At 40.5% G+C, this 26,559-nt stretch overlaps 1 protein-coding gene across 1 annotated transcript; it reads left to right on the top strand.

Moving 5' to 3' along the window:
• Positions 1 to 1,556: 1,556 nt before the first annotated feature.
• LOC139449732 (uncharacterized) lies at positions 1,557 to 19,392 on the top strand. The gene is made up of 5 exons (XM_071231252.1): positions 1,557 to 2,029; positions 14,475 to 15,103; positions 15,298 to 15,403; positions 16,549 to 16,743; positions 17,617 to 19,392. The coding sequence occupies exons 1-5, from the start codon at positions 1,870 to 1,872 to the stop codon at positions 17,931 to 17,933; spliced, it is 1,407 nt and encodes a 468-aa protein (XP_071087353.1). The 5' UTR covers positions 1,557 to 1,869; the 3' UTR covers positions 17,934 to 19,392.
• Positions 19,393 to 26,559: the final 7,167 nt, after the last annotated feature.

Raw genomic sequence — 26,559 nt, 5'->3', positions numbered from 1 at the left:
ATATATATGTATATATATATATCACTTCTTAATGCCTTTCTAAGGCTTGATTCATTAGGTTGGTCAATAGAAACCAACTGATTATCCTGTGTCTTGATGATGAAAAACTATTGCTTGCAAAAAGAGAAAATTTAATTCACGTTTAATCCTCATTTAATTGATACTAAAATACACATTGTTGGGGAATTTTCTGATGTCACATAGGATGTTCCTATATTCAGTGTAGTCATACAGTGTTTGCTGCATGTGTGCATGTAGGTACGTGTGGTGTAATAAAATACACATTGTTGGGGAATTTTCTGATGTCAAATAGGATGTTCCTATATTCAGTATAGTCATACAGTGTTTGCTGCATTTGTGCATGTAGGTACGTGTGGTGTACTAAAATACACAATGCTGGGAATTTTTCTGATGTCAAATAGGATGTTGCTGTATTCAATATAGTCATACAGTGTCGGCTACATGTGCGTGTGCATGTAGGTACGCGTGGTCTTGCCTTCAATACGTACCTATATTAAAATATGTTCTTATGAAAAGAACACTTCTGCATGTGAAAACATATTTTGGCTAGAAATAGTTCCGACTACACAACTAACAGTAAATTAAATTGAAACATTCATCTGAACTACACATGACAAATCGGCTGTAGTACACTACGGTTATAACGAACTCAAAGGGACCACTAATTTTTGTTCGTTATAACCGTAGTTCTTTATAACCGTAGTTCGTCATAAACATACACACAGCAAATGACCTGGACAAAAAAAGCCAGTTCGTTATATCCGCAAGTTCGTTGTAAGAGTGTTCGTTATAAACGTAGTTTACTGTACACACAAACTGTATCCAAAGCGTAGCCTTACTCGGGCCACCAGGGAGCGTGACTCTGGGTATCCGATACATCACCCACCCAATGTCTCCCTTACCGTAAAACCTGACCCTCCCCAACCTCGAGAGAAGGTGTAAGCTATTAACGTCGTATCAGGATATGGGCACCAATCACTGAACGTAATGGGGCGCAGCAGCGATCATCTTCATCCTGGACAACTTCAAAGACCTGGATGCTATACGTGAAGTTATCTTCAGGTCAATAAACAAACAGGTCCACCATACACATGCTCCCTCTACCAAGTGATCTTTACTGTAATGGTCTATCTTTCTACCATCAATGAATACCGATAGACCGTTAAAGATTCAAGCGAGATGATATGTTTGATATGACGGCGAGAGTCATAGGATCTCGAGAAGTCAACATCTGTACAATGATAGCATCGCCTTCGATGAGCTTTATTTTCATTCCACATCACTAAAAACGTGTAAACTTTTCAAATACAGAAGTAGATATTCATTTTAACAATAAACGAAACGCCTATCTTTTCTAAAAAAATTTATCAATCCTGAGTTATTTTCACCACCGCGTGTATCCCACCAACCGTTAAGCATGTCAATGGATGAAGAACTACTTTTACTCTCGGTTGTTATGGGTCAGTGAGCCGAAGCGGGTGTAGCGGGTAGAGGATGCGCTGGAACGCGAGGGAACATAACGCCGCTTACAGATGTAGAGGGCTGAACGTTATCTGTAGCGGGTGGATGAGACAAGGCGACACACCTTCACCTCCTCGCTTAGAGAGCTCCCGGTTGTTCTGAGTACATCGCTAGGAGCTTGCTGTGGACTGAAGTGATTCTGAGAAACTTTAAACTTAACACGGATTTTGTAAATTACTGTGTGAGAATTTCCACCGTTAAACTGACGATCGATATTGGATATTACGACGGTGTGTGATGATTCTAAAAAACGACTGTTGATTACATTTCCACGTTATTTAATGATATTTAACAAGGTTTTTTAAAAAAAGTTTTTAAAAGGACAAAATGCCTAAATCGTTTCTAGTTCGAAAAAAATCCTGCGTTCAAACACGTACATGGGAAGATGTTGCCACGCCCATTTTTACCCCCGGGAACTCGGACATCTCGACCCCGTGGACCACACCTCCTCCGACTCCAGAAAAGAGAAAAGCATCAGACTGCGAAGGTAAGAGGGCGTGATGAAGATAGCATCTGATAGCATCTTCTGAAGCGGCACTGTAAATAGAGGGCGTGAGGTGCTAGCTAGGGAATACGCGAGAATATAACTAATTTACCTTGGCAAAGAGTGTAAATATTGGATTCATCTTAAAAATAGTTAGCGAAGAGAGCGTAGGACTATTTTGTTAAGATGTGTTCAACTACGAATGGCTTTTGTGTGCTGTGTAAATAGTTATTAAACTCGAGAAAGAGCGGTATAATCCTCGCATCTATACTGCTTTTAAGGACGAAGTTGTTGATATATTATGTGCAAACTTCAACTTTATCAAGTCGTACAAGCTATTGAATACACTATACAGGATTATTTATTTTTTAAACGTTTTTCAAGACCCACAATATCCTGAGTATGTCTCAGTTGACATAGAAAATATATAGAAAATAATTCTTTTTGTGGGGAACCTGTCATGATGATTACCACACGGATATGTTATTATTCGAAGTAATTTCATAATCATCATCACCCATTCTTCTTCCTCCTCTGCTTTTTCCTATATTCTCAACATCATTATCGTCATTATTATCAATACTAATATCATTTTCATTATTATCATTATTATTATTATTATTATTATTATTATTATTATTATTATTATTATTATTATTTTCATTACCATTTACGAAGATGAACACAACATATTTATTTAATACATTACGTCATTACTAATATTTCGATTGTGTTGTTTGATTTTCTTACTGACAGTCGAGTGCACACATTTCATCATGAAATGTTTGCATGATATACACCAAACTGATGGAGATTAATCATTGCACTGTTTAATGTAGAGGGATAAAACATTATAATTAAACATGATTTCTCAATTTCATCATACTACGTGGTATTTGCCGGGAACAATGGTCATTTTTAATCCAAGGCATGCGTGAAGGAATCGTTGCCGTTTGGTTGAATGCTATCTGAAAATCTCCAATCAGAATAAAGCATATGTTTAAACTTGTGTGCATGCATATAAAAATACAAAATTGTGTTTTTAATCTAATAAATCAAACGAAGCATTACGGCATATGTGGTTATAAACCATCCATCCATCCACCTGCCTACTGCGACACCCATCACCATCCATCCACCATCCATCACTTGATCCATCGATCCACCCATCTTCCACCCACCACCCATTTATTCATAGCTACCTATCCATCCATGCATCCAACTTCTTTCCAGCCACCCACCCACCCATCAACATTCACATATCTACCCATCTATATACATGTGTTAACGTAACTATGACATTCATCCAGGTATCCACAATCAATTGATCTGTAATACCAACTAAGCTTCAATCGAACAGTACTATATGGTATAAACTTTAAAAATTGGATATCCATCTTTTAGTTTGCATACACGTAGACAGTCACTGAAACACACCTAGATCGCTACACCTACATTCAATAATTGTTAGCATAAAGAGTACCTCACAAACCCACTACTACATCGGAGATGTGTAAAGCGTTAAACAGTTTCATTACTTGAACCAGTTATGGGTATAGACAAGGGGGTGTTTTTCTACCTTGCCTGTCTGGCTTCTCGCAGCCTAACATCCCGTTCTCTGTTCTGGATAAAGAGTGAAGGGAAAGGACTAGGTGTGATATAGCGGAGGGAGTTCTGTGTTCCCAGTCTACAAAACAAACTTTCTTTCACGTTAGATACGATTTGAAGATGAAAAGGCGTTGAATAACTCCGTTCGGCCTTTGAGGTACACTCATGTGCAAACATCGGTTTCCTCAAAAGCCACACAGCATGACATGGATGTGGACCGTCCTTCTGTACATGCACATAATGATGAGAGTGTTCTTCACTTGACAATGAAATATGTCCTTATTTTCTATCTTTCGTTGTGTTAAGATTTCCCCAACGTATTCTCAATTAAATTTGTTGCTATTTTTTCTGTTTCCTCTTTCAATACTCATTCAGTCCTGGCGATCCCGGACTGAAGCGTTATCTTAAAAAATTGTGAATTTCCTCGAAAGTTATGTTCCGTGATAACACTATTACTTTCTGCTATGAACTATCTTTAATCACGTGTTTCGTCAATCACACACCACCATATACAAAACTATCTGGTATTTGCTCTTAACTCACACCAACACCTATTCGTAGCCCATTGAATGATATGATTTATTGCACTATTACAATAGCCCAAAATGTCAATGTCGAGTTTATTTACCTATCAATATAAATCCAAATCTCTCGAAAATGAAATAAAAAACCTAAATGTATTGCCAGATTTAATATTGTTAGCCAATTTGGATGTAAGTAAATATCAAGAAAAAAACCTAAATGCTAGCCACTTCATGTCTACCTGACTTATCTGGTAACGTTATCTTAAAATTAGGTTGAAGTGAGAAGAAAGAGAATTGATACATGTTAAGATAAAAACACGCTTCTCACATGGAACATGTGCATAATACCATCTTTGTTCAAGTATATTTTTCTCTACCTGTGTTGCCGCAGCGACTGTAATGAATTTGATAAATATCTCGATAAAATTCACAGATACTCCTTCAATGACCCTGCGACGTTACCCCCCATACCTTTCCATTATTGAAACACAAAAACATTCAGATAGGGCATTCTCTTCAGCTAGCAGGCTATAGGTGGAGAAAAAACGATGTAATTTCACTTGTCGGTTTAAATCAGCAGGTGGGGGTAGTCGAACCAACTGCACCTAACGGTTGCCAGTCACCCATCCTTCCCTGACTGTGAGACTCGTGGTAACCATTAGAGAGGATAGATAAAATACCTCCTTATAAGCTACCCTGGAGTTCGACACAGAACGGTTTTCCTCGCAGCTTCTCTGAAAATGGTTGGACAAATTAAGAGCGTCGTCACGGGTGGGATGCATTCCGAAGGATTCCCTTCACGGAGGCAGGATAGGCCGGGCTTTACGGTCTGGAAAAAATACAGAACACTTGTTGCGGATGAATGTTCGAGAACAATGCCATGTCTGTATGATGTCTCTCTACGACACTGCATGCGGGATTGGTGGAGTTTTAAGGAACCCATCTGAAAACAAAGGCTTAGGAGCTCGTCTGAAGAGACGTTGCTTTCTTTTCTTGTACACGTTTTATGGTGTTATTATTGTCACTGGAGGCATTTAAGTATACTTCATATACACATGATGTACAAAAGCACGCTTTTTCTGTTATGAAATTCTTAGCGGTATGTGAATCTTTTCTTGTGAGCCTCTGTATAGAACGTTGTCACAGTGTGAGTTCATGTTTCATATTTTACTTATTAACATGTCTGTATTTCGGTGATGGAAACGCGATCACGGGTTAAAGATATTCTGTAGGTTAAATCGAAGCAGAAAACTGGGCAACTTTTTCTATAATGTTTATTATAATACTTATAATACTATATATACTATAATTATTTACATGCCTGTATGGCGTACTGCATGAACCATGATTACGGATTAAATACAAACTGCACGTTAACATAAAGCAACGTATACTTTCATATACTGAAACTCTTCGAACACGCAAATTCAAAGCTGTAATATTTGGCAGAATGGCCACAAAAATCAAATTAAGTTGTTCTGTGCATTTAGTTATGAGGTATCAAACACAACAATGTCGTCGTTCAGGTTCGAATCTCATTCGATATGCTTCGAGATGAACTTGAGCACAAAAACACTTCATGTATGATTCTGGAAAACGTTATAATGCTTTTAATGTGTCAGTATATATTACTTGTTTACATATCTGCAATGAGTATTGACTAAAACGTGCCGAGGAACCAATCTTTACGTGAACACAATGTAGAAAACTATGAAACTTATAACTATCAAAGTTATGAAAAAGTCAGAAATCATTATTTTTGTGTGGATATTTTTACTGAAATTGTGTGTCCTAAACAAATGTTCCCCCAAAATGATCCATATCATTTTGTTTCAGCATATTTCGACATACCTTAGCTGTTTTCTTTGAATCAACAATACCTCTTAACAAATGAAATGAACCCTTTCCATTTAACTCCCTAATCCATAGGTTGTAAAGGCGAGGTATCATCCACTTCAACGTATTGGCGAATCACACTTATAACTGAATAACTGACCCAATGAAGTCTGAGTTCAAATAACAATATCCGTTCTCATAAGCACATCTCCGTTCTCTAAGCACATCTCCGTTCTCATAAGCACATCTCCCTTCTCATAAGCACATCTCCCTTCTCATAAGCACACGACTGTTAAATGTTTGACATTCATATAACTGCTCAGCGCTTTTGAAAATACCTGCCTTCTTGACATCACAAAATATAACTCAGCAGGTAAAACTCTAGTATAGTTTACAAATACAGTTTACTACGTTTATAACGAACACGCTTATAACGAACTGACAGATATAACGAACGTATTTTGTAGTCCCGGCCATTTGTTGTATATATGTTGTTACATGCTTATAACGAACTACGGTTATTACGAACTTAGATTAGTGGTCCCTTTGTGTTCGTTATAACCGTAGTTTACTGTATGCCAATTGTGAAGGTGTTTAAAGTTAAGGGGCACATTCCTTGAGGAGCGTGGTTAGAGAAAGAATGACAAAGGGAGAGTTCCACTTTCACCCGAAAGGTTACAAATTTCAACTGTTCTGTCACCTAGCAGAACCTATATACAATATTGATCTGTTCATGCTCTGTTGATGGTTGTAACACCGACGACATTGTAGCCTTCTCTAGTAGATGATAATGGCCCTGTGTGACGATAACATCACGGTAACACATGGCCCTGTATACTGCTGTGCATTTAACCGTTAGTATAGAGATAACCAGCCTCAGCATCTTTGACGTAACAGTGGGCATGATATCCACATAAAGTTTTAATTTCCAGTTTGTAAGTGCTAGCTATTTAGGTATAGGTGTGTTCCCACCGTATCTATTTCATGTGTAAAAAGTGTAATGAAACTTGAATAGGTTGTTCGCGATTGTTTCCCCATATGGCCAGTGAAGGGTGGGAGATGGTCTGAGTTGTGACATCCGAGCAGAGATACTAAAAACAGCTCGTCATAAGATCCCTTATAATATCTTTGTCGGTTCCCAACAACAGCGATACAAGATACAAAACCTCAGCACCCACTCTCAACATCGGACAACACACATCTGAACAGATATACCAGAGTGTAAAACTCTCACCATAAGATCCATGTCTGTTCTCAACATCAGACAGCAGACATTAAAGTAATAAGAAATCAATTGTCAACATCAAACAAAAAACATCTTAGTATTTAGCAAGCAACTCTCAACATCACACAGCAAACATCTAAGTATTTAGCAAGCAACTCTCAACATCACACAACAAACATCTATGTACTTAGCAAGCAACTCTCAACATCACACAGCAAACATCTAAGTATTTAGCAAGCAACTCTCAACATCACACAGCAAACATCTAAGTATTTAGCAAGCAACTCTCAACATCACACAACAAACATCTTAGTATTTAGCAAGCAACTCTCAACATCACACAACAAACATCTAAGTATTTAGCAAGCAACTCTCAACATCACACAACAAACATCTAAGTATTTAGCAAGCAACTCTCAACATCACACAGCAAACATCTAAGTATTTAGCAAGCAACTCTCAACATCACACAACAAACATCTATATGTACTTAGCAAGCAACTCTCAACATCACACAGCAAACATCTTAGTATTTAGCGAGCAACTCTCAACATCACACAGCAAACATCTAAGTATTTAGCAAGCAACTCTCAACATCACACAACAAACATCTTAGTATTTAGCAAGCAACTCTCAACATCACACAACATACATCAAATTATTTATGAACCAATTTGCAACATCATTCAATAGACAAATTATTCATCAAGCAGCTCTCAGCTACAGACATCCAAGAATGAAAGAGTCATTTCTGCCACATCCAACCAGTGATAACATCCCTTAATTGGGAGGTCATGTCACCTTTCCAATAAGGATTATGTTTGCATCTTACCAACATCAGCAGCTCTATTAAGAATACAAGAGTTCACATGTTCAGCATCTCTATGCAATGTTAGATGTGTTTCTGTGCTGACATGTCAAAGTGTACAGGGATGGCACATGCAAAACATAATGCCATCCGTCGCAACTATCTTCATATTGTGTGATACGCAATGATTGTGAGAAAATGAAAACATATCCATGACTTTGAAATTTCCGCACGCCCAAGGTCAAAGATGACGGTTAGTTGAACTAAAGTGATGACGTAGAGATAAAGAAAAGTCATAATTATACCTCTGCGACTGCAGACCCGTCTCTATAAGACAATACGTAGTTTATTCAGGTATTGACAAAAGATTAAAATCAGTTAACAATTCTGTTTAAGTTACTTTTCGAACTAGTCGTACAATTAATCAATACCAGCCACACAAGGTACATTAACACAATACCCGTGAGTCATAAATCCCTCATATCATTTAATATTTGCAATAATCAACATGGTTATAAATTTATTTTAAGACGTGTAATAACACTTCTGTACATATTTATTCTCAAAGTTAAGGGCCAAAAGTTAAACTCTTTATAAAATTAAAGGAGTATACATTATACAAAGTCCAATGGTCCTTTTTAAAAGTGTATGTTTTATAAGTTAAAACGTAAATTTAAAACGTCAGCGTAAGTTCACTTCGAGAAAAATCATATTCCCAGACACATTTCACGTGGTGTTATTGCCACAGGACCACAGGCTCATACTCCCCACTGCGCGTGGCCGTGTAATGAGAAGGCGTGGTCCATATCAAACGGCTACTGTTCCCAGTGAGATGGTGATGGCAACGTGAAACCGCTTATCTCCATCAAGGGGGATAACCTTAGACTATCAGGTGGCTCACTGCTTCGACACACGTTTTGGGTTCAATGCTTCAACCATGTGATTGACAGGCGCCGGGTAGATACATCTGGCTTTGTGACCTGTGTTCGGATCTATTTCAGGATCAAAAGGGTGGCTAGAAGGGGTGGTTAACACGTGGATCAGATGTTGTCTGTAGGTCCTTGTTAAACCCACCCTTATAACTCCACATAAAACAAAGTATACCACGTATACTCAGGTGAATATTATCATGTCAGCAGGGCGTCAACGATGAGGGCTCTTTCTGTACATAATCACAATGTATATGCAAGGTATTTTGTTTCTGTGTGAATGCCTAGACTAATTGTTGAGAAATGCATCCATCCATTCACTCTCCCATCCATGCAAATCTCCCATCCTTCCTTCCATCAACTCACCCATCTTAAAGCAAGCCAGGCAGTCATCGTTCCATCCACCTAACCATCACATCAATCCATCCATTATTTCACTAGTGATACATACATCTTTCCATATATGTCTATTTTCATGAGAAATATACAAATGACATTGGTACTTTGTATTTTTCGAACGAAAGATTACTTTTTTAGAATGATCATGCGTTTTATTAAAGAACATCAACATTAGATATTCAACTGGTCTAAATGGGACATTTCTGAAACCGTTGTTAAGTTGAAAAAAATATTAAATGCTGTCAGTTAAGCCATATACATAATACATTAATAACAAAAAAATAAATATTTGAATTATTCTATTATTTTCTCTCGACCGAGACTTCACAGAAGGGGGCACATAAGAGCATAGCAAGTTAAACAAAGATTATTATTGAAGTCTTACTTGATGAAAAGTGACCTCTGGGCATCCTAACAGATGTGGCGTACATCTGGCAAGCCAGACAGGTCATCCTTCTCAAGTTTGGGTCAGTAAGCTGGGCGCTCAAATTCTTACTTCCAAGCCTAATTAATTATTTACTCACAAACGCCTGTATCATAACATTCTCAATCACGAACTCTTTGGGAGGAAGTTTGCAAATCATCAATAGACCTGCATTAATATTTAATAACCAAATGGAGGTTACAGACCTCGGCATATGTCAAATGAAAATATAACACTTTATAATCGACATATTAAAATAAATTATTTACATTCTGTCACAACACGTTCGAAAAGTACGTCAGTTTTTATTTACTGCTTTGTTAAACATTAGCCGATCATGAGCGAAAAACCCAGTAATACGCCAAGCGATGTTTGCTTGTGTGAATTAAACTATATCACTTTCGTCATGAAGGAATACAGAATTAAAGAAACGTTTACCATAAATGTATTTCTTTTCGTCACACGTGAGTTATTTTCGGGATAATATTTTTAGAAGATAGAAACTTTGTGTCAGTTCGAATGAACCCTGATGGCAATGATAAAAAAGAAACTATTTTGTACCGGCTATTTGATGTTAGTTTCTATGCACCGCCCAGCCCCCATTCAATTACCACACATGTAACTGTTGAGGTGCAGTTGTGTATGGATATTCAATATTTTTATAGCCCATTATATACATTGTATCATAATATTTTTCTGGGGTTAAATAATTCAAGCACGGAATGATGACCTTTTAAAAAAGGTTCCATATTGAGCGTATCGCCAAAGGGCTGAAGGACGTGTACCTGCGTTAAATAAACCTCATCGCTACAGAGGGCGGGATCCGAGCTACCATCCCTCCTCCCATCTAACACCAACATCACACCCATCCACGCAACTCACCTGTAGACATTAATTACTTAAACATGTGATAAACACTCAACGTGTGTGCTGTTCACAGTTCACGCATGGGGTTCTGAACAACTTCTTTGTAATCTTACCGTGCACAGAAGTCGGTCCTCGTCTTTATTCTTGATGTAGTGTAGGGGATGCCGAAAGAAAAAAATATTTTTTTAAATCTTTTTATTGGACTGGCTGGACTTAAAGTTTTTTTCAAAGAGATTCCTAACTCTGTATTTTTCACGATCATGCTATATCATTAATAATTCTACTATTACATTTTAGAATTCTGCATTTTGATTGGTCTGCCAGTTATCGAATCGACTTTAGTCAACGATCATGCTGATGACTGCATTACCACGAAAGAATATATTTATTTAGCAGCACTTCTTTCGCAAATCCGCCCGTTTGTCAATTTGAAATTTGATATTTCAGTGTGATACGAGAATGTTACAAAGTCACACATACTTTCTTAAGTTATAGTATGGGTGCTAATCACTGTATGATATATTTCCTACACAACAAGAAATAATAGAAACACTTTTGCGAAGAAGACATTATTATTTTTCTAATTTGAAAATGTCTTATTATGAAGGAGATTTGCAATAAGGTGTTTCTGTAATCGGTATTGTTTTGACTTGTACCATATTATTCCCTTCCACTGAATTACCCGCCTAAACTGGACAGAAAGGAGACCAGTCAGACCGCTTCATCTGTTTCATATTAAGAGCAATGCATAAATATTCAGAGTGACAAAACATTCTCCACAAGACTGTATGACAAGATAAATGACCTCAACCCGCGGTGTCTACATTGCACAGTTTGAGGTACAATCGAGCATGCTCTTTCTACCAAGATTTCAAAGAATGTCATACAACTCTTGTTCAGAAGTTGTTTGATCAAGGTTACAACATTCAAGGCCTCAGTGACGCTTTCAAAATTTGACGCACCAGTGACAAAAATGACGTCCGATGCAATTCCCTATTTTGACTTGTACTATATGTTCCCGTGTTTGTCTAGGTGAGCACTCGGTTTGAGGTTGCATGTGTTTGTGACTGGCGTCACCGATGGAGCAGGCTACGCTCATCTTTAGGCGAAAAAATGTTATCATCACTATTTGATAGGGGGGCGCCCAGGCGCCCCGATTCGCTGTGCAGAGTTGCGTCCTTTGGGCACACCAGAAACCTATGATTGCGGGTTCGAATCTCGGATTATATTTCTAGGTTTGTCAGCACCATTATCGTGCTCGTGGGTTTCACCGAAGTGGTAAACGTCTTAGACCTGAATCACTTCGGGCTTTCCCCCCACATTAAGCTGACACGCTGCGATATGACTGGAATACTGTTAAAAGCGGCGTTAAACTCAACTCACTCACTCACTTTTTGATAGTGATTCAAACACATGCTTGTGATATGGTCGAAATAGTACAATGCACATTGCTTTTAACAGAGATTTCTCATGATTACGAAAAGGGTTTGGTCGATGTTATTCAACAAATTTCCATTGCAGAACTAGCACCTTCTGTCAACAACAAAAACATCCATCATATATATATATATATATATATATATATATATATATATATATATATATATATATATATATATATAAGATGTTATGCTATTTCTCCAAAATACCCATTAAAGATGAAACCATTCTTTCTTTATGCTTTGTAAAATGTCTGTATGATAAATGTGTTTTAATTGTTAAAATGTCAAAGGAATATTATATAAACTACTTTTTTTTTTATTAAAAGTGTAGACTGAATAGTTTTCGTATCTGTTTCAATGAGGAACACACCTCACCACATAAAGTATGTGGGAAATGTGTTGGTGAAAAATTAATCTTTCACCATTCACAAAAACACAGTGAGAACATTGAGACGACAAAGGACGATGGGTAAAGCGTACCGCAGGAGGATTAATGTGCCATCGAGGTGTAAGGCTATACTAAATGACGATATAAATTACAAATGTGCCCGTCACCATACCATTGTCGTAAACCTTACAGCATCATAATGTGACGAGCGTCTATATTACACATTTCAGACAGATTTACCTGACTTTAATGATGACGAGGCAAAGATTACGTACTGAGGTGGAAATGAATATTCCCGAGTCTTCAATGAGTGCTTGTTTTCTCCGAGAGTAGGTTTAAAAGAGCTGATATGGCTTTAAAAAATATTCAATAAGGTTATCAGTTTGTGTATACATATGTAGTCAAATGCACATGCATAACTTTGGTTAACGTTTGTTGTATATATAAAATTCGTTATTTATATAACACATCATTAGCACCACATGCTCCCTTAAACACTATATAAGGCGCAGCAATTAGCGAGGCAGAATTGCGCCCCTTAGACGTGCAAGGAGCCTATGATAGTATGTTCGAGTGCGATCATGTTTGTAAGCACCATGTCCGTACTCGTAAATTGTACCAAAGTAATAAACGTCTGAGATTTGCGGAAATAACGTGACTAAAATACTGCCCAATGCAAAACAAACCCACTCACTCACTCCATGAAAGGTGAGTGATTGAGTTGGGTTTTTAAACCGCTTTTAACATTATTCCAGTTATATCACGGCGTGTCAGCTTAAAGTGGGAGGAAAGCCCGAAGTGATGCAGGTCTGAAACATTTACGACTTCGGTGAAACCTATGAGCACAGGTTTGGTGCTGATAAACCTAGAAACATGATCGGGGCGGGCCAGGATTCGAACCCACAATCATAGGTTTCTGGCGTGCCCAAGGGACGAAACTCTGCACAGGGAATCGCTGCGCCTTAGACGACTGGGACACCTGTGCCCCCACTGCAAGAAAGAGGCACCTAATTTGTAAATAAGGAATTTACATTAAACGTTATATACCCTTGTTAACATACGTTCTTGTTCAATTTCTTCTCGGTGTATCTAAACTTGAAAATGAAAAACAGTACATGAAAATGAAAAATGTATGTACCGCCTCGAAGATAAATATTTTCATAAAACAACCTGTTGTAATGCTAAACATCTTACGTTAAGGATTGGACAGCTGTATTGTTGTTTGAATCTAGGCATGTTTTCGATTAAACGTTAAAACCAGTGGTGTATTGTGTTGAGAAGTTGGGGTTAAATGGCTCAATGTCTGCTTTAGTATAGAATCACGTTAAGCCTCCATGTGTAACACAGTTTCACAGAAGATAGGATATCTCGTCCTGCAACATAGCTGCACCACATAAATTCCCAGTCAAAGACGTGAATGTGCCGTAATCTTGTATCAACACATTAATGACACCGCCTGTATGTGAAGAAAATAACATTTCAATGAAAGAACGCAGCGACATGTTTATCTTGCTTGGAACATGCACCCGTAATCCACCTTAATCCTACTTTAAATGCAAAAAGTCCCGGATGATCTTATAACATGGAGGGGTGTAGCATAGCCATGTGCATGCTGGTACAAAATGTCGTTGATGTAAGAATGTGTTAATTTCCCAACACATCAGCAGAGAGAGAGAGAGAGAGAGAGAGAGAGAGTGTGTGTGTGTGTGTGTGTGTGTGTGTTTGTGTGTGTGTGTGTGTGTGTGTGTGTGTGTGTGTGTGTGTGTGTGTGTGTGTGTGTGTGTGTGTGTGTGTGTGTGTGTGTGTGTGTGTGAACATAAGCGCCCTCTTTCTGTAGGTGTCTTCACTGTGTAACACAATACCAAACGGGATTCAAGGGGAGCATAATAGGCTCTCATCAAAAGGATTAGCATTACAATGCAGCCCACGCTCAATAGCTAATCATATATGCATTTAATTTCTGAAACTGCATTTTATAGCTTTCTTATCATATTTCAGATGACACAAAAGAAGAAAAGGCTCCGGTTGTACCTGTTAGGAAAGCAAGCAAGGACGCTGAGGTTATATCTCCCACAAGAGAAGATAGCATAACGTCCAATATTTTCCAGTTCCCACCAAGACTTAACCAACCCCACTTTAGCACGGCCTTTAGCCGCCCGCAAATAGAACACATCCCTTCAAGACGGGGGCATAATGATTACGGCGCCCTTCCCCATTTTCCGCATCTTCCAACCCTCCGACCGCCAGTTTTGTGGAATCATGTTATGCATGCGCATGTGCATGGGCATGCGCACCCAGCGTCTTTTATGCACGCTCATTCGCCACCTCCAAATTGGCTGCCAACTCCATCCCCTTTCAACTCATCGCCTAATACCTGGATCTCACCTTACGCTGGGAAAACACCTTCGCCTCTCGGAGTTCTCTCCCCTGCGGAAATACCGTCACCTTCTTCAACAGTAATGGCGGACGAACCGTCGTCCTTTAACAGTGCGGCAATTCCCATGCATCCGTCTTCCCATATGGGTCCGGTTGATCTGATGACCAGGCAAGGTGACCAATCACAAGGCTTGTTAAAAGCGCCAGTCCCCTGTTTTCCTATCAGAGAGCGCGTTACACCCTATCCAAAGGTAAGAATATTTCGAAGAAACAAATTTTGGAAAACTATCAATGCAATGCTGAACTGTGGGCGAATTCATTTTAGAATGAAGTAAAATGAAAAATGAAAGCTTTGAATATCTGTATAGAAAATGTGGTGGCGATCGAACATCCATCTCGATGAAAAACTTATGGCGGTATGATTAGTTAATCTTATCCATTCCAGCCAACAGGAATCAAGGTTGAAGTCATCAACAATGGTTTTGGGATCAAGAACCCATTGTTGACCAACGAGAAGCCAGGTGCTATTCACCCGGATGTGCACGCTATTCGTGAGTACTTCTATATTTTGTGAGTGGTGAGCGAGTTGAGTTGAGTTGAGTTGAGGTGAGGTGAGGTGAGGTGAGGTGAGGTGAGGTGAGGTGAGTGAGTGAGTGAGTGAGTGAGTGAGTGAGTGAGTGAGTGAGCAGTTATATAATAATCTCACTGTCTATTGAGGGGAGGTTTCATTAATGTAAACTGCCTGGCAAAAGAAAGTATAATGTTGGATTTGACCAAAAATATTACAAACCTTATGAAAACGTCTAAAAACAGTCGTGAAACTCACCAAGCTTAGGCCCAGAAGGTAATTTTGATCAAATACATTACCAATTACCATTTCTGATTTGTTAAATATTCAACCACTATCAAACATGGATGTATACTTTTGTCAGTCCGGCAGTTTATATTTATCTTACTGTCCACTGATGACGACCCGTGAAGTTCCGGGGTAGAATAGATCTTCAGCAACCCATGCTTGCCGTAAAAGGTGACTATGCTTATCGTAAGAGACGACTAACGAAATCGGGTGGTCAGGCTCCCTGACTTGGTTGATGCATGTCATCGATTCCAATTGTGTGGATCGATGCTCATGATGTCAATCACTGGATTGTCTGGTCCAGACTTGATCATTTACAGACCGCCGTCATATAGCTGGAACATTGCTGAGTGCGGCGTAAAACAACATACCAACCAACCACTGATGCATGTTCATTCATTTTTAACTTAATTTCGTCGTTATCTGAATGGGGGGCACGGGTGACCCAGTCGTCTAAGGCGCCGCGATTCGCTGTGCAGAGTTGCGCCCCTTTGGTACTCCAGAAACCTATGATTGTGGGTTTGAATCCCGGTTCGCCCCGATTATGTTTCTAGGTTTGTCAGCACCATACCCTTCCTCGTGGGTTTCACCAAAGTGGTAAACGTCTGAGACTTGCATCACTTCGGGCTTTCCTCCCACATTAAGCTGACACGCCGTGATATAACTGGAATACTGTTAAAAGCGGCGTTAAACCCAACTCACTCACTCACTCCGTTATCTGTATGATATATTGCAGTCGTGACGTATACTTATATCTCTCTTACATATTTGCATTGTCAAATAAAGCAGCGTGAACAATGACAGGGTTTAGTATAAAGGAGTCTTCTCTCCATGCAACAGATAGTCCTCCTGCGTACCTGATGGCATCAGAGCCCTGTCACTCGTGCAGCTTGTGTGGGTTCAAGACGGACACCCCACGATTGCTGCAGAAACACCTGAAGACACACAAGGAGATAAAGCGGTTCCTGTGCACTGTATGTGGAAAGGGTTTCAACGACACATTCGATCTGAAGCGGCATACTCGCACTCATACAGGTACGTCATGGCGCCATGTCTGGAGTCAGCGAATAAAATGTTGTTTAACACCGCACTCAGCAATATTCCAGCTATATGACGGCGGTCTGTAAATAACCGAGTCTAGACCAGACAATCCAGTGATTGACATTGTGCATGGATACGATGCAAGTCAGCTAGCCTGACCACCCGATCCCGTTAGTCGCCTCTCCCGGCAAGCATGGGTTCCTGAAGACCTGTTCTCTTCCTGGATCTTCACGGGTTCGGTGGGTAGGTAGATAGGATGAAGGTAGGTTTTTGTGTGTTTGTTGTTTAACGCCGCACTCAGCAATATTCCAGCTATATGACGGCGGCCTGTAAATAATCGAGTCTGACCAGAGAAACCAGTGATTGACATCATGAACATCAAGGCAATTGGGATACAGCTATGCAGGTAGGCATGAACTCATGGCCAAACTACTTTGTGGTTCAATTCGAAAGGTAATCTTGTTTAGATATGTGTTGTGCAAAACAAGGCAGTAACAAAAAGACACCTAAACTAGATTGGTGGGGTCAGGATGTGTATTATTATTATTTACAGATTAAATAAAAAATGCAGCAAAGAGTGTTTGGGTGATCCTGGCAGTCAGGCTGGTTATTATTATTATTATTATTATTATTATTATTATTACTGGTAGTAGTAGTAGTAGTAGTAGTAGTAGTATTTGTGGTGGTAGCCTGGCGGTTAAAGCGTTCGCTCGTCACGCCGAAGACCGGGTTCGATTCCAAACAATGTGTGAAGCCTATTTCGGATGATTATTATTATTATTATTATTATTATTATTATTATTATTATTATTATTTGCCTTTCAAGAGCACTTTGAACAGTCAACAGGTGTTTTTTATTATCTGCAGGCGTGCGGCCTTACAAGTGTGACATCTGTGGAAAGGCCTTCACACAGCGATGCTCCCTGGAGTCCCATGGGAAGAAGATTCACGGAATGATGTTCATGTTTGCCTTCAATGAACGCAGGACTAAAGTGTATGTGTGTGAGGAATGTGGCCATTCGACTGACGACCCCGAGGAGCACTTCCTGCATCTGCGCACGCAACATCCGAACAATCCCGCCATATTGCGATGTCATGATAGGCGCCAGTTTAAATTTGGAGGAAAACTTCACGAAAGGAGGAAAACTGACTCCCTCGATGCGGAAGAGATTCAAGTGACCTAACGAAACACGCGGAGAACAGCAACAATGCCTGGTCTGTGTACGCTTCGGTGGACAGACTAATAAAACATGTGTCCAAGTATGACTTTCTCACAGCTTTGCATGACCAGGTCATCTTATTTATCTGTTAATATTTAATTCTTTCTGTGAGAAAAAAATGAGAAAATCGTGATTTATTTGTTCTTGTCCATGCCACAACATGGCTAAATATATATCAGTTGCCTATTACATGTAATGTGGTCGGGCACGCGATTCACGGAGGGGGAAGCAAATTTACCCTATTGTCCTTAACTGTGTACCACCCCAAGGAAGTGAAGAGACTACTATCATCATTAGATCGTCATCTACCTAAAGGTTAAACAAAAAACATTATAATTGAAAACTTCTCCATTTGCGCAATAGTACACACCTATCATCATGTTCCTCGTAACTCTAGACTTTCCGAGACAAGCCGAATGGCAGGCTACGGAAAGGGACGAGTGGGGACGAATGCCTTCAGTTAATATGAATGAAGATATGGTGGTTAGTCAAGTCTCTGTTATATTCGCTTCAGTGCCAACCTCTTCATTAATACAAGTTTCGTATACACTAACGCCTCTTTAGTCCGGACCCCTTTTATCCGGATACCCTATCTTCCGAACATTGAAAACAATTACAAACAGTTAAAGGGACTTGCTACTATGTTGATAAGCTCATCCGAACGATTTGACTTGAAATAGTACCGTCCGGAATAAGGAGGTCTAACTCAAACTGTGGAATATATAATAAGATATTTTCAATATCACTACAGTCAATGAACAATCTCATTAAAATCAGATCTAAGTTACGGCCCGTACGACTGATTCCGTCAAAATTATCGTCGATATCTCGCTTCTGTGGGATAAAGATTTGAACGGAGGAGGCGTTGCACAGTACGTTGGAAGCACTGCCATACAATCTCGACCATATATTAGACATTGCAGAATGTTCGTTTGTTCAGTTTTCAAAATTTTAATCAAGAACTGTGTCAACATATTTTTCAAGCACTGTCTGAAATGGAAGTCGCCAGGTTGAAACGAGCGTCGTAAAGCTCGAGAAAGCTGCTTTCTAATTGGCTGATGTCGACTTCTTGTTATAGTTTCAGTGATCGGTCAAAGTTAGCGAAAGGTCGTTCTGACGTGACCCGTAATGGGATGTCCTCAGATCTTTGTTTAGCGGCAGCGTGAACTTAGATCTGATTTTAATGACATTGGTCAATGAAATATTTTCAGTTCGACTTCATCAATAGGTTCTTGCATGTCTATTTCACGTGAGAACAACACGAAGTCAGCTGTGTTTTTTGGCCCAACACGTGTTTTAAATACACTGTGAGACTCTAGGATCTGCAATATTTGAAAGTTAGACATAAATCGATTTTTTTTCTACGAATTCTGTTTATGATATGTGCATTTTTTCTCTTTTCTGTTCACAATATATTGTTCATACTGACACAATAAATTATTTATGATTTGTTATGTTTTAATGTCATTTAATGTCTGTCAAAATATGTTATAGCAATATACCCCACATAGTCTGAGGATGTTTGAAGCATATTTAGTTGCCTGGTTTGTGTTGTGTGAGGGATGTTGTGTGATGGTTGCTGTTTGATGTGTGATAGGTGTTGTGTGATGGATGTTGTGTGATGGTTGCTGTTTGATGTGTGATAGGTGTTGTGTGATGGATGTTGTGTGATGGGTGATGGGTGTTGTGTGATGGTTGTTGTGTGATGGTTGTTGTGTGATGGTTGTTGTGTGATGGTTGTTGTGTGATGGGTGATGGGTGTTGTGTGACGGGTGATGGGTGTTGTGTGATGGATGTTGTGTGATGGTTGTTGTGTGATGGTTGTTGTGTGATGGTTGTTGTGTGATGGGTGATGGGTGTTGTGTGACGGGTGATGGGTGTTGTGTGATGGTTGTTGTGTGATGGTTGTTGTGTGATGGATGTTGTGTGATGGTTGTTGTGTGATGGGTGATGGGTGTTGTGTGATGGGTGTTGTGTGATGGTTGTTGTGTGATGGTTGTTGTGTGATGGTTGTTGTGTGATGGTTGTTGTGTGATGGGTGATGGGTGTTGTGTGACGGGTGATGGGTGTTGTGTGATGGATGTTGTGTGATGGATGTTGTGTGATGGGTGTTGTGTGACGGGTGATGGGTGTTGTGTGATGGGTGTTGTGTGATGGATGTTATGTGATGGGTGTTGTGTGATGGTTGTTGTGTGATGGATGTTGTGTGATGGGTGTTGTGTGACGGGTGATGGGTGTTGTGTGATGGATGTTGTGTGATGGTTGTTGTGTGATGGATGTTGTGTGACGGGTGTTGTGTGATGGGTGTTGTGTGTTGTGTGATGGATGTTGTGTGATGGATGTTGTTTGATGGGTGTTGTGTGATGGATGTTGTGTGATGGATGTTGTGTGATGGATGTTGTGTGATGGTTGTTGTGTGATGGATGTTGTGTGATGGGTGTTGTGTGATGGATGTTGCGTAATGTTTGTTGTGTGATGGTTGTTGTGTGATGGATGTTGTGTGATGGTTGTTGTGTGATGGATGTTGTGTGATGGATGTTGTGTGATGAATGTTGTGTGATGGATGTTGTGTGATGGTTGTTGTGTGATGGATGTTGTGTGATGGTTGTTGTGTGATGGATGTTGTGTGATGGATGTTGTGTGATGGATGTTGTGTGATGGATGTTGTGTGATGGGTGTTATGTGATGGGTGTTGTGTGACGGGTGATGGATGTTGCGCAATGTTTGTTGTGTGATGGGTGATGTGTGATGGGTGTTGTGTGGTGGTTGTTGTGTGATGGATGTTGTGTGATGGATGTTATGTGATGGGTGTTGTGTGATGGTTGTTGTGTGATGGATGTTATGTGATGGGTGTTGTGTGACGGGTGATGGATGTTGTGTGATGGGTGTTGTGTGATGGATGTTGTGTGATGGGTGTTGCGTGATGGGTGATGGGTGATGGATGTTGCGTAATGTTTGTTGTGTGATGGGTGTTGTGTGATGGGTGTTGTGTGCTGGATGTTGTGTGATTGATGTTGTGTGACGGGTGATGGATGTTGCGCAATGTTTGTTGTGTGATGGTTGTTGTGTGATGGGTGATGTGTGATGGGTGTTGTGTGGTGGTTGTTGTGTGATGGATGTTGTGTGATGGATGTTATGTGATGGGTGTTGTGTGATGGTTGTTGTGTGATGGATGTTGTGTGATGGGTGTTGTGTGATGGATGTTGTGTGATGGGTGTTGCGTGATGGGTGATGTGTGATGGATGTTGCGTAATGTTTGTTATGTGATGGGTGTTGTGTGATGGGTGTTGTGTGCTAGATGTTGTGTGATTGATGTTGTGTGAAAGATGCTGTGTGATGGTTGTTGCGTGATGGATGTTGTGTGATGGGTGTTGTGTGATGGATGTTGTGTGATGGATGTTGTGTGATGGGTGTTTTGTGATGGATGTTGTGTGATGGGTGTTGTGTGACGGGTGTTGTGTGATGGGTGTTGTGTGTTGTGTGATGGATGCTGTGTGATGGTTGTTATGTGATGGGTGTTGTGTGATGGATGTTGTGTGATGGGTGTTAGGTAATGTTGTGTGATCGATGTTGTGCTGGATGTTGCGTGATGGAATTTGTGTGTTGTGGGATGGATGTTGTGTGATGGTTGTTGTGTGTTGTGTGATGGGTGTTGTGTGTTGTGTGATGGTTGTTGTGTGATGGATGTTGTGTGATAGATGTTGTGTGATTGATGTTGTGTGACAGGTGTTGTGAGATAGGTGTTATGTGATAGGTGTTGTGTGATTGGTGTTGTGTGATGGTTGTTTTCTGATGGTTGTTGTGTGATGGTTGTTGTGTGATTGGTGTTGTGTGATGGATGTTTTGTGATGGATGTTGTGTGCTGAATGTTGTGTGCTGGATGTTGTGTGATGGTTGTCGTGTAATTGGTGTTGTGTGATTGGTGTTGTGTGATGGATGTTGGGTGATGATGTCGTGTTATTGGTGTTGTGTGATTGGTGTTGTGTGACGGATGTTGGGTGATGATGTCGTGTTATTGGTGTTGTGTGATTGGTGTTGTGTGATGGATGTTGGGTGATGATGTCGTGTTATTGGTGTTGTGTTATTGGTGTTGTGTGATGGATGTTGGGTGATGATGTCGTGTTATTGGTGTTGTGTGATTGGTGTTGTGTGATGGATGTTGGGTGATGATGTCGTGTAATTGGTGTTGTGTGATTGGTGTTGTGTGATGGATGTTGGGTGATGATGTCGTGTTATTGGTGTTGTGTAATTGGTGTTGTGTGATGCATGTTGGGTGATGATGTCGTGTAACTGGTGTTGTGTAATTGGTGTTGTGTGATGGATGTTGGGTGATGATGTCGTGTAATTGGGGTTGTGTAATTGGTGTTGTGTGATGGATGTTGGGTGATGATGTCGTGTAATTGGGGTTGTGTGATGGATGTTGGGTGATGATGTCGTGTAATTGGGGTTGTGTGATGGATGTTGTGTGATTGGTGTTGTGTGGTAGTTGTTGTGTGCTGGATGTGTGATGGATGTTGTGTACTGGATGTTGTGTGCTGGTTGTTGTGTGATGGTTGTTGTGTGATGGATGTTGTGTACTGGATGTTGTGTGCTGGTTGTTGTGTGATGGTTGTTGTGTGATGGGTGTTGTGTACTGGATGTTGTGTGCTGGTTGTTGTGTGATGGTTGTTGTGTGCTGAATGTTGTGTGCTGGATGTTGTGTGCTGGTTTTTGTGTGATGGTTGTTGTGTGATGGTTGTTGTGTGATGGATTTTTTTTTACGTACTGGATGTTGTGTGCTGGTTGTTGTGTGCTGGTTGTTGTGTGCTGGTTGTTGTGTGCTGGTTGTTGTGTGATGTTTGTTGTGTGATGGTTGTTGTGTGATGGTTGTTGTGTGATGTTTGTTGTGTGATGGTTGTGTGATGGTTGTTGTGTGATGGTTGTTGTGTGATGGGTGTTGTGTGATGGGTGTTGTGTGCTGAATGTTGTGTGCTGAATGTTGTGTGATGGTTGTTGTGTGATGGATGTTGTGTGATGGGTGTTGTGTGATGGTTGTTGTGTGATGGTTGTTGGGTGATGGATGTTGTGTGATGGTTGTTTTGTGATGGATGTTGTGTGATGGTTGTTGTGTGATGGATGTTGCGTGCTTGATGTTGTGTTATGGATACTTTTTGACCGATGTTTTGTCGTGATTGTTGTGTGGTGTGGTTCACTGGTAGTTGATGTGCGTTTGTTGAATGGTAATTATTAATGGACGTTGGTTGATTTACGTCTGTAAAATGTTGAAGGATGTTGGTTTACTCAAGAACGGAACACGATTCGGACAACTGACGTTATTTGCATTGAATGCTGTTTAAAAACTGTCACGTCACCCGAAACTGAAAATATATACATTTCACTGCAAACTGATGATGTTTCCGCTATCGTTTGCAGCAAAACTGCATCAAATGCAAGATAATACGTGATCGAAAGAAAAATCGTAGATTGACTGAGCAAATGTTATTTTTTGATATGACGCAGTCAGCGGTAGTAAGGCCAGTTAGGCCCATCATCAGCTCAGGGCCCTTGCCCCCTCTACACGCAGCCCAGACAGCGAATGAGACTTCACCTAGGAAGCGCTGCCTAGTCAAACCCACCGAGAACCTTTCGGAGAATGTGAAGACATCTCAACACTGCGGCCTCCTGCATTAACCAGATTGTCTGAGGGGCTGTATTCCTGGCAGCAAACTCGGGAACTCTGACAATGTCAGACAACAGATTGGGAGGTACCAAACCTAACACACCGAGAACAAATGGGGGGTCGGACAACTTGATTCTTCGGATGCAAGCGTGACATTTCGAAAGCGAGGCCGTCATATTTGCATGCCTTTCAACATACACACAAACACACACGCGCACGCACGCGCGGTATCTTGAAGGCGATGTTTGACCGCTCGTCACGCAGAATCCCCGGATTCGATTGTACAAAAATCCTGCCCAACCCTTGTATAATTGTATTATTGCCTACACAACATGAGTAGCATCCTCCTTAAGACAGCATTTGTATGCTGTTGCTTTACTCGTTTCCTTTTTTTGTCGACCTCAGCACATATTAATGTATGACCTCACATTCTAATCCTTCTTGTCACATTGACCCATATGATATAATGTATACCATTGATGTCCGCATTACCAACGCATGAGCACGTACTCGCTTTTCGTCTCGAATCATACACACGTTTTTAGACAGATTTATTTAATATATGTTATATTAAAATTTATTAGATATATTATTTATGCGTGTTGAACAACCACTGTGCGCATACAAAGAGTCAAATTATGTTCAGAACACTGAATGTACGTACATACGCAGTAGTCATGTTTAAAAAGTCAGTTGAATGTGTTGCTATATCAAAGGGGCAGATCGGGGGGTTTGTGATTAAAGCGTTTGCTCGTTATGACGAGGACCCCGGATGTATGTCAACAACTATCTACATTATGTAATAAAAAAATAAACCAATGTGTTCTTTCTGCAGCTGATACTACAATCTCATTATTTAAGTATGTACAAAATATTTGCATTAATTGAACCTTTCATATTCCTTCGATGTCCCCATAAACCCTCACTGTCTGAGACCCCCCACAGTCCCTGCAGCCCACGCAAACCTTCACACACATTCACATTCACAAACACCTTCACATTCACTTCACATTCACATACACATTCACATACACCAAACCCCTCACAGGTCTTCACAGTCCCGTCAACCTCCACAAACCCCTCACAGGTCTTCACAGTCCCGTCAACCACCACAAACCCCTCACAGGTCTTCACAGTCCCTTCAACCACCACAAACCCCTCACAGGTCTTCACAGTCCCTTCAACCACCACAAACCCCTCACAGGTCTTCACAGTCCCGTCAATCACCACAAACCCCTCAAAGGTCTTCACAGTCCCGTCAATCACCAACAAACCCTCACAGGTCTTTACAGTCCCCTCAACCACCACAAACCCCTCACAGGTCTTCACAGTCACCTCAACCACCACCAACCCCCTCACATGTCTTCAAAGTCACCTCAACCTCCAACAAACCCCTCACGGGTCTTCACAGTCCCCTCAACCTCCACAAACCCTTCACAGGTCTTCACAGTCCCCTCAACCACCACCAACCCCCTCACAGGTCTTCACATACCCCTTAACCTCCAACAAACCCCTCACGGGTCTTCACAGTCATCTCAACCTCCAGCAAACCCCTCACGGGTCTTTACAGTCCCCTCAACCACCAACAAATCTTCACAGTCCTCCCTCCACAAATCCTCGCAGGTCTCCACATACCTTGACATCTGATGTCCAGCATTTTCCTCTCCATGACAAATAATTCAACTCCAAAATGGCCAACCGTCTTGTTTTCTGATACATGCCACTCAGAAATTCATCTGACATAACAAACGTTGAAAGATGTACATGGTTTAATAGCCCAACACCTGCATGGCAAGATTTATTGACAGGTATTGGTGCATGCATCTGAAATGTATGTCTGAAGATTCTGTAAATTATTTAGTTTATAGCACTTCACTGTTGATTTCCACGGTTGTTTTGCGAAGTGAGTAACCGAAATTCAAAAACGGTAACGCCATTCCTTTCATATCTTCCCCCAAACACCCAGTTAGTTGTGACAGCCTCATTTTACCGCCTCTGTGATCTGAAGCGAAAACCACATCAGTAATGTGGAAATTGCAAAAAAAATGTTATCGTGGAGATTTCATATGTGTTTTTTTTTCAAGAGCCTCTACTGGTAATTGAGCGTATCAGTTTTCAGCTAAAAGCTGGGTTCTCTTTTGTTAAGGGGGCTATTTATATATAATGTTATAGGCAGCGAGATGTGTCACACAGCTCTCCTAATGGAGTATCTGTACTAAACATCCTTTGATAAACCGTTGTCTCTTAAGTGAAATACAATTTCCTATTTCACGTATGACTATATATTTAACCTACGCTAGGAAACATCAAACGCAAACAACAGATGCCATATACTGTTGTGCCAAATACGGATGCGTTTCCACCCGCGCTCATACGTGAAATAACGGGGGAACGTTTTTGCATAATTCACGCAACATTAGACCCCCGAATATGTTTGCGATTCATCATCCACGTTGCTTTCATGTATTGCTAGCTTGTCACATCAGAAAATCGTCTTTGAGCATGATTATGTCGAAAGGGATTACTTATCGCTCCTATTTCATCGAAGTATTTGAAATAACTGTTCGAGGTGAGACATATTTTAATCCCCTTGGCAAACGCCAGGCGTATGCTATGGTCAAAGAGACTAGCAAGAGGCCCCAGTGATAACAGAAAATCAGCAGGCAGCCCGTTGAAAACGCACAAATGCGAAGGTCTGTAAATTGGATCCATTGTACTCAAGTGTCTTGCATTCAGACTGGGATTAACCTGAAGATTTACTTCATTTTCGTCTCCTCGGGGAGCCGGGACCCTATGATAGAAGGTAAGAAGTCACTTCTAGGATAAAAACAGAAGATCAGAAGATTATAAGCAGAGGCCCAAGTTTTATTGACCCCAATAAGAGGATACATTGACGAAAGGCGAGCATCCGTGTTGCTTCTGTACCTTGTG

Source organism: Haliotis cracherodii, unplaced genomic scaffold (assembly GCF_022045235.1).
Source record: "Haliotis cracherodii isolate W230 unplaced genomic scaffold, xgHalCrac1.p SCAF_8, whole genome shotgun sequence".
Taxonomy (NCBI): domain Eukaryota; kingdom Metazoa; phylum Mollusca; class Gastropoda; order Lepetellida; family Haliotidae; genus Haliotis; species Haliotis cracherodii.
Note: the sequence above shows the minus strand (reverse complement) of the source record. Positions and strands in the feature narration are given on the sequence as shown.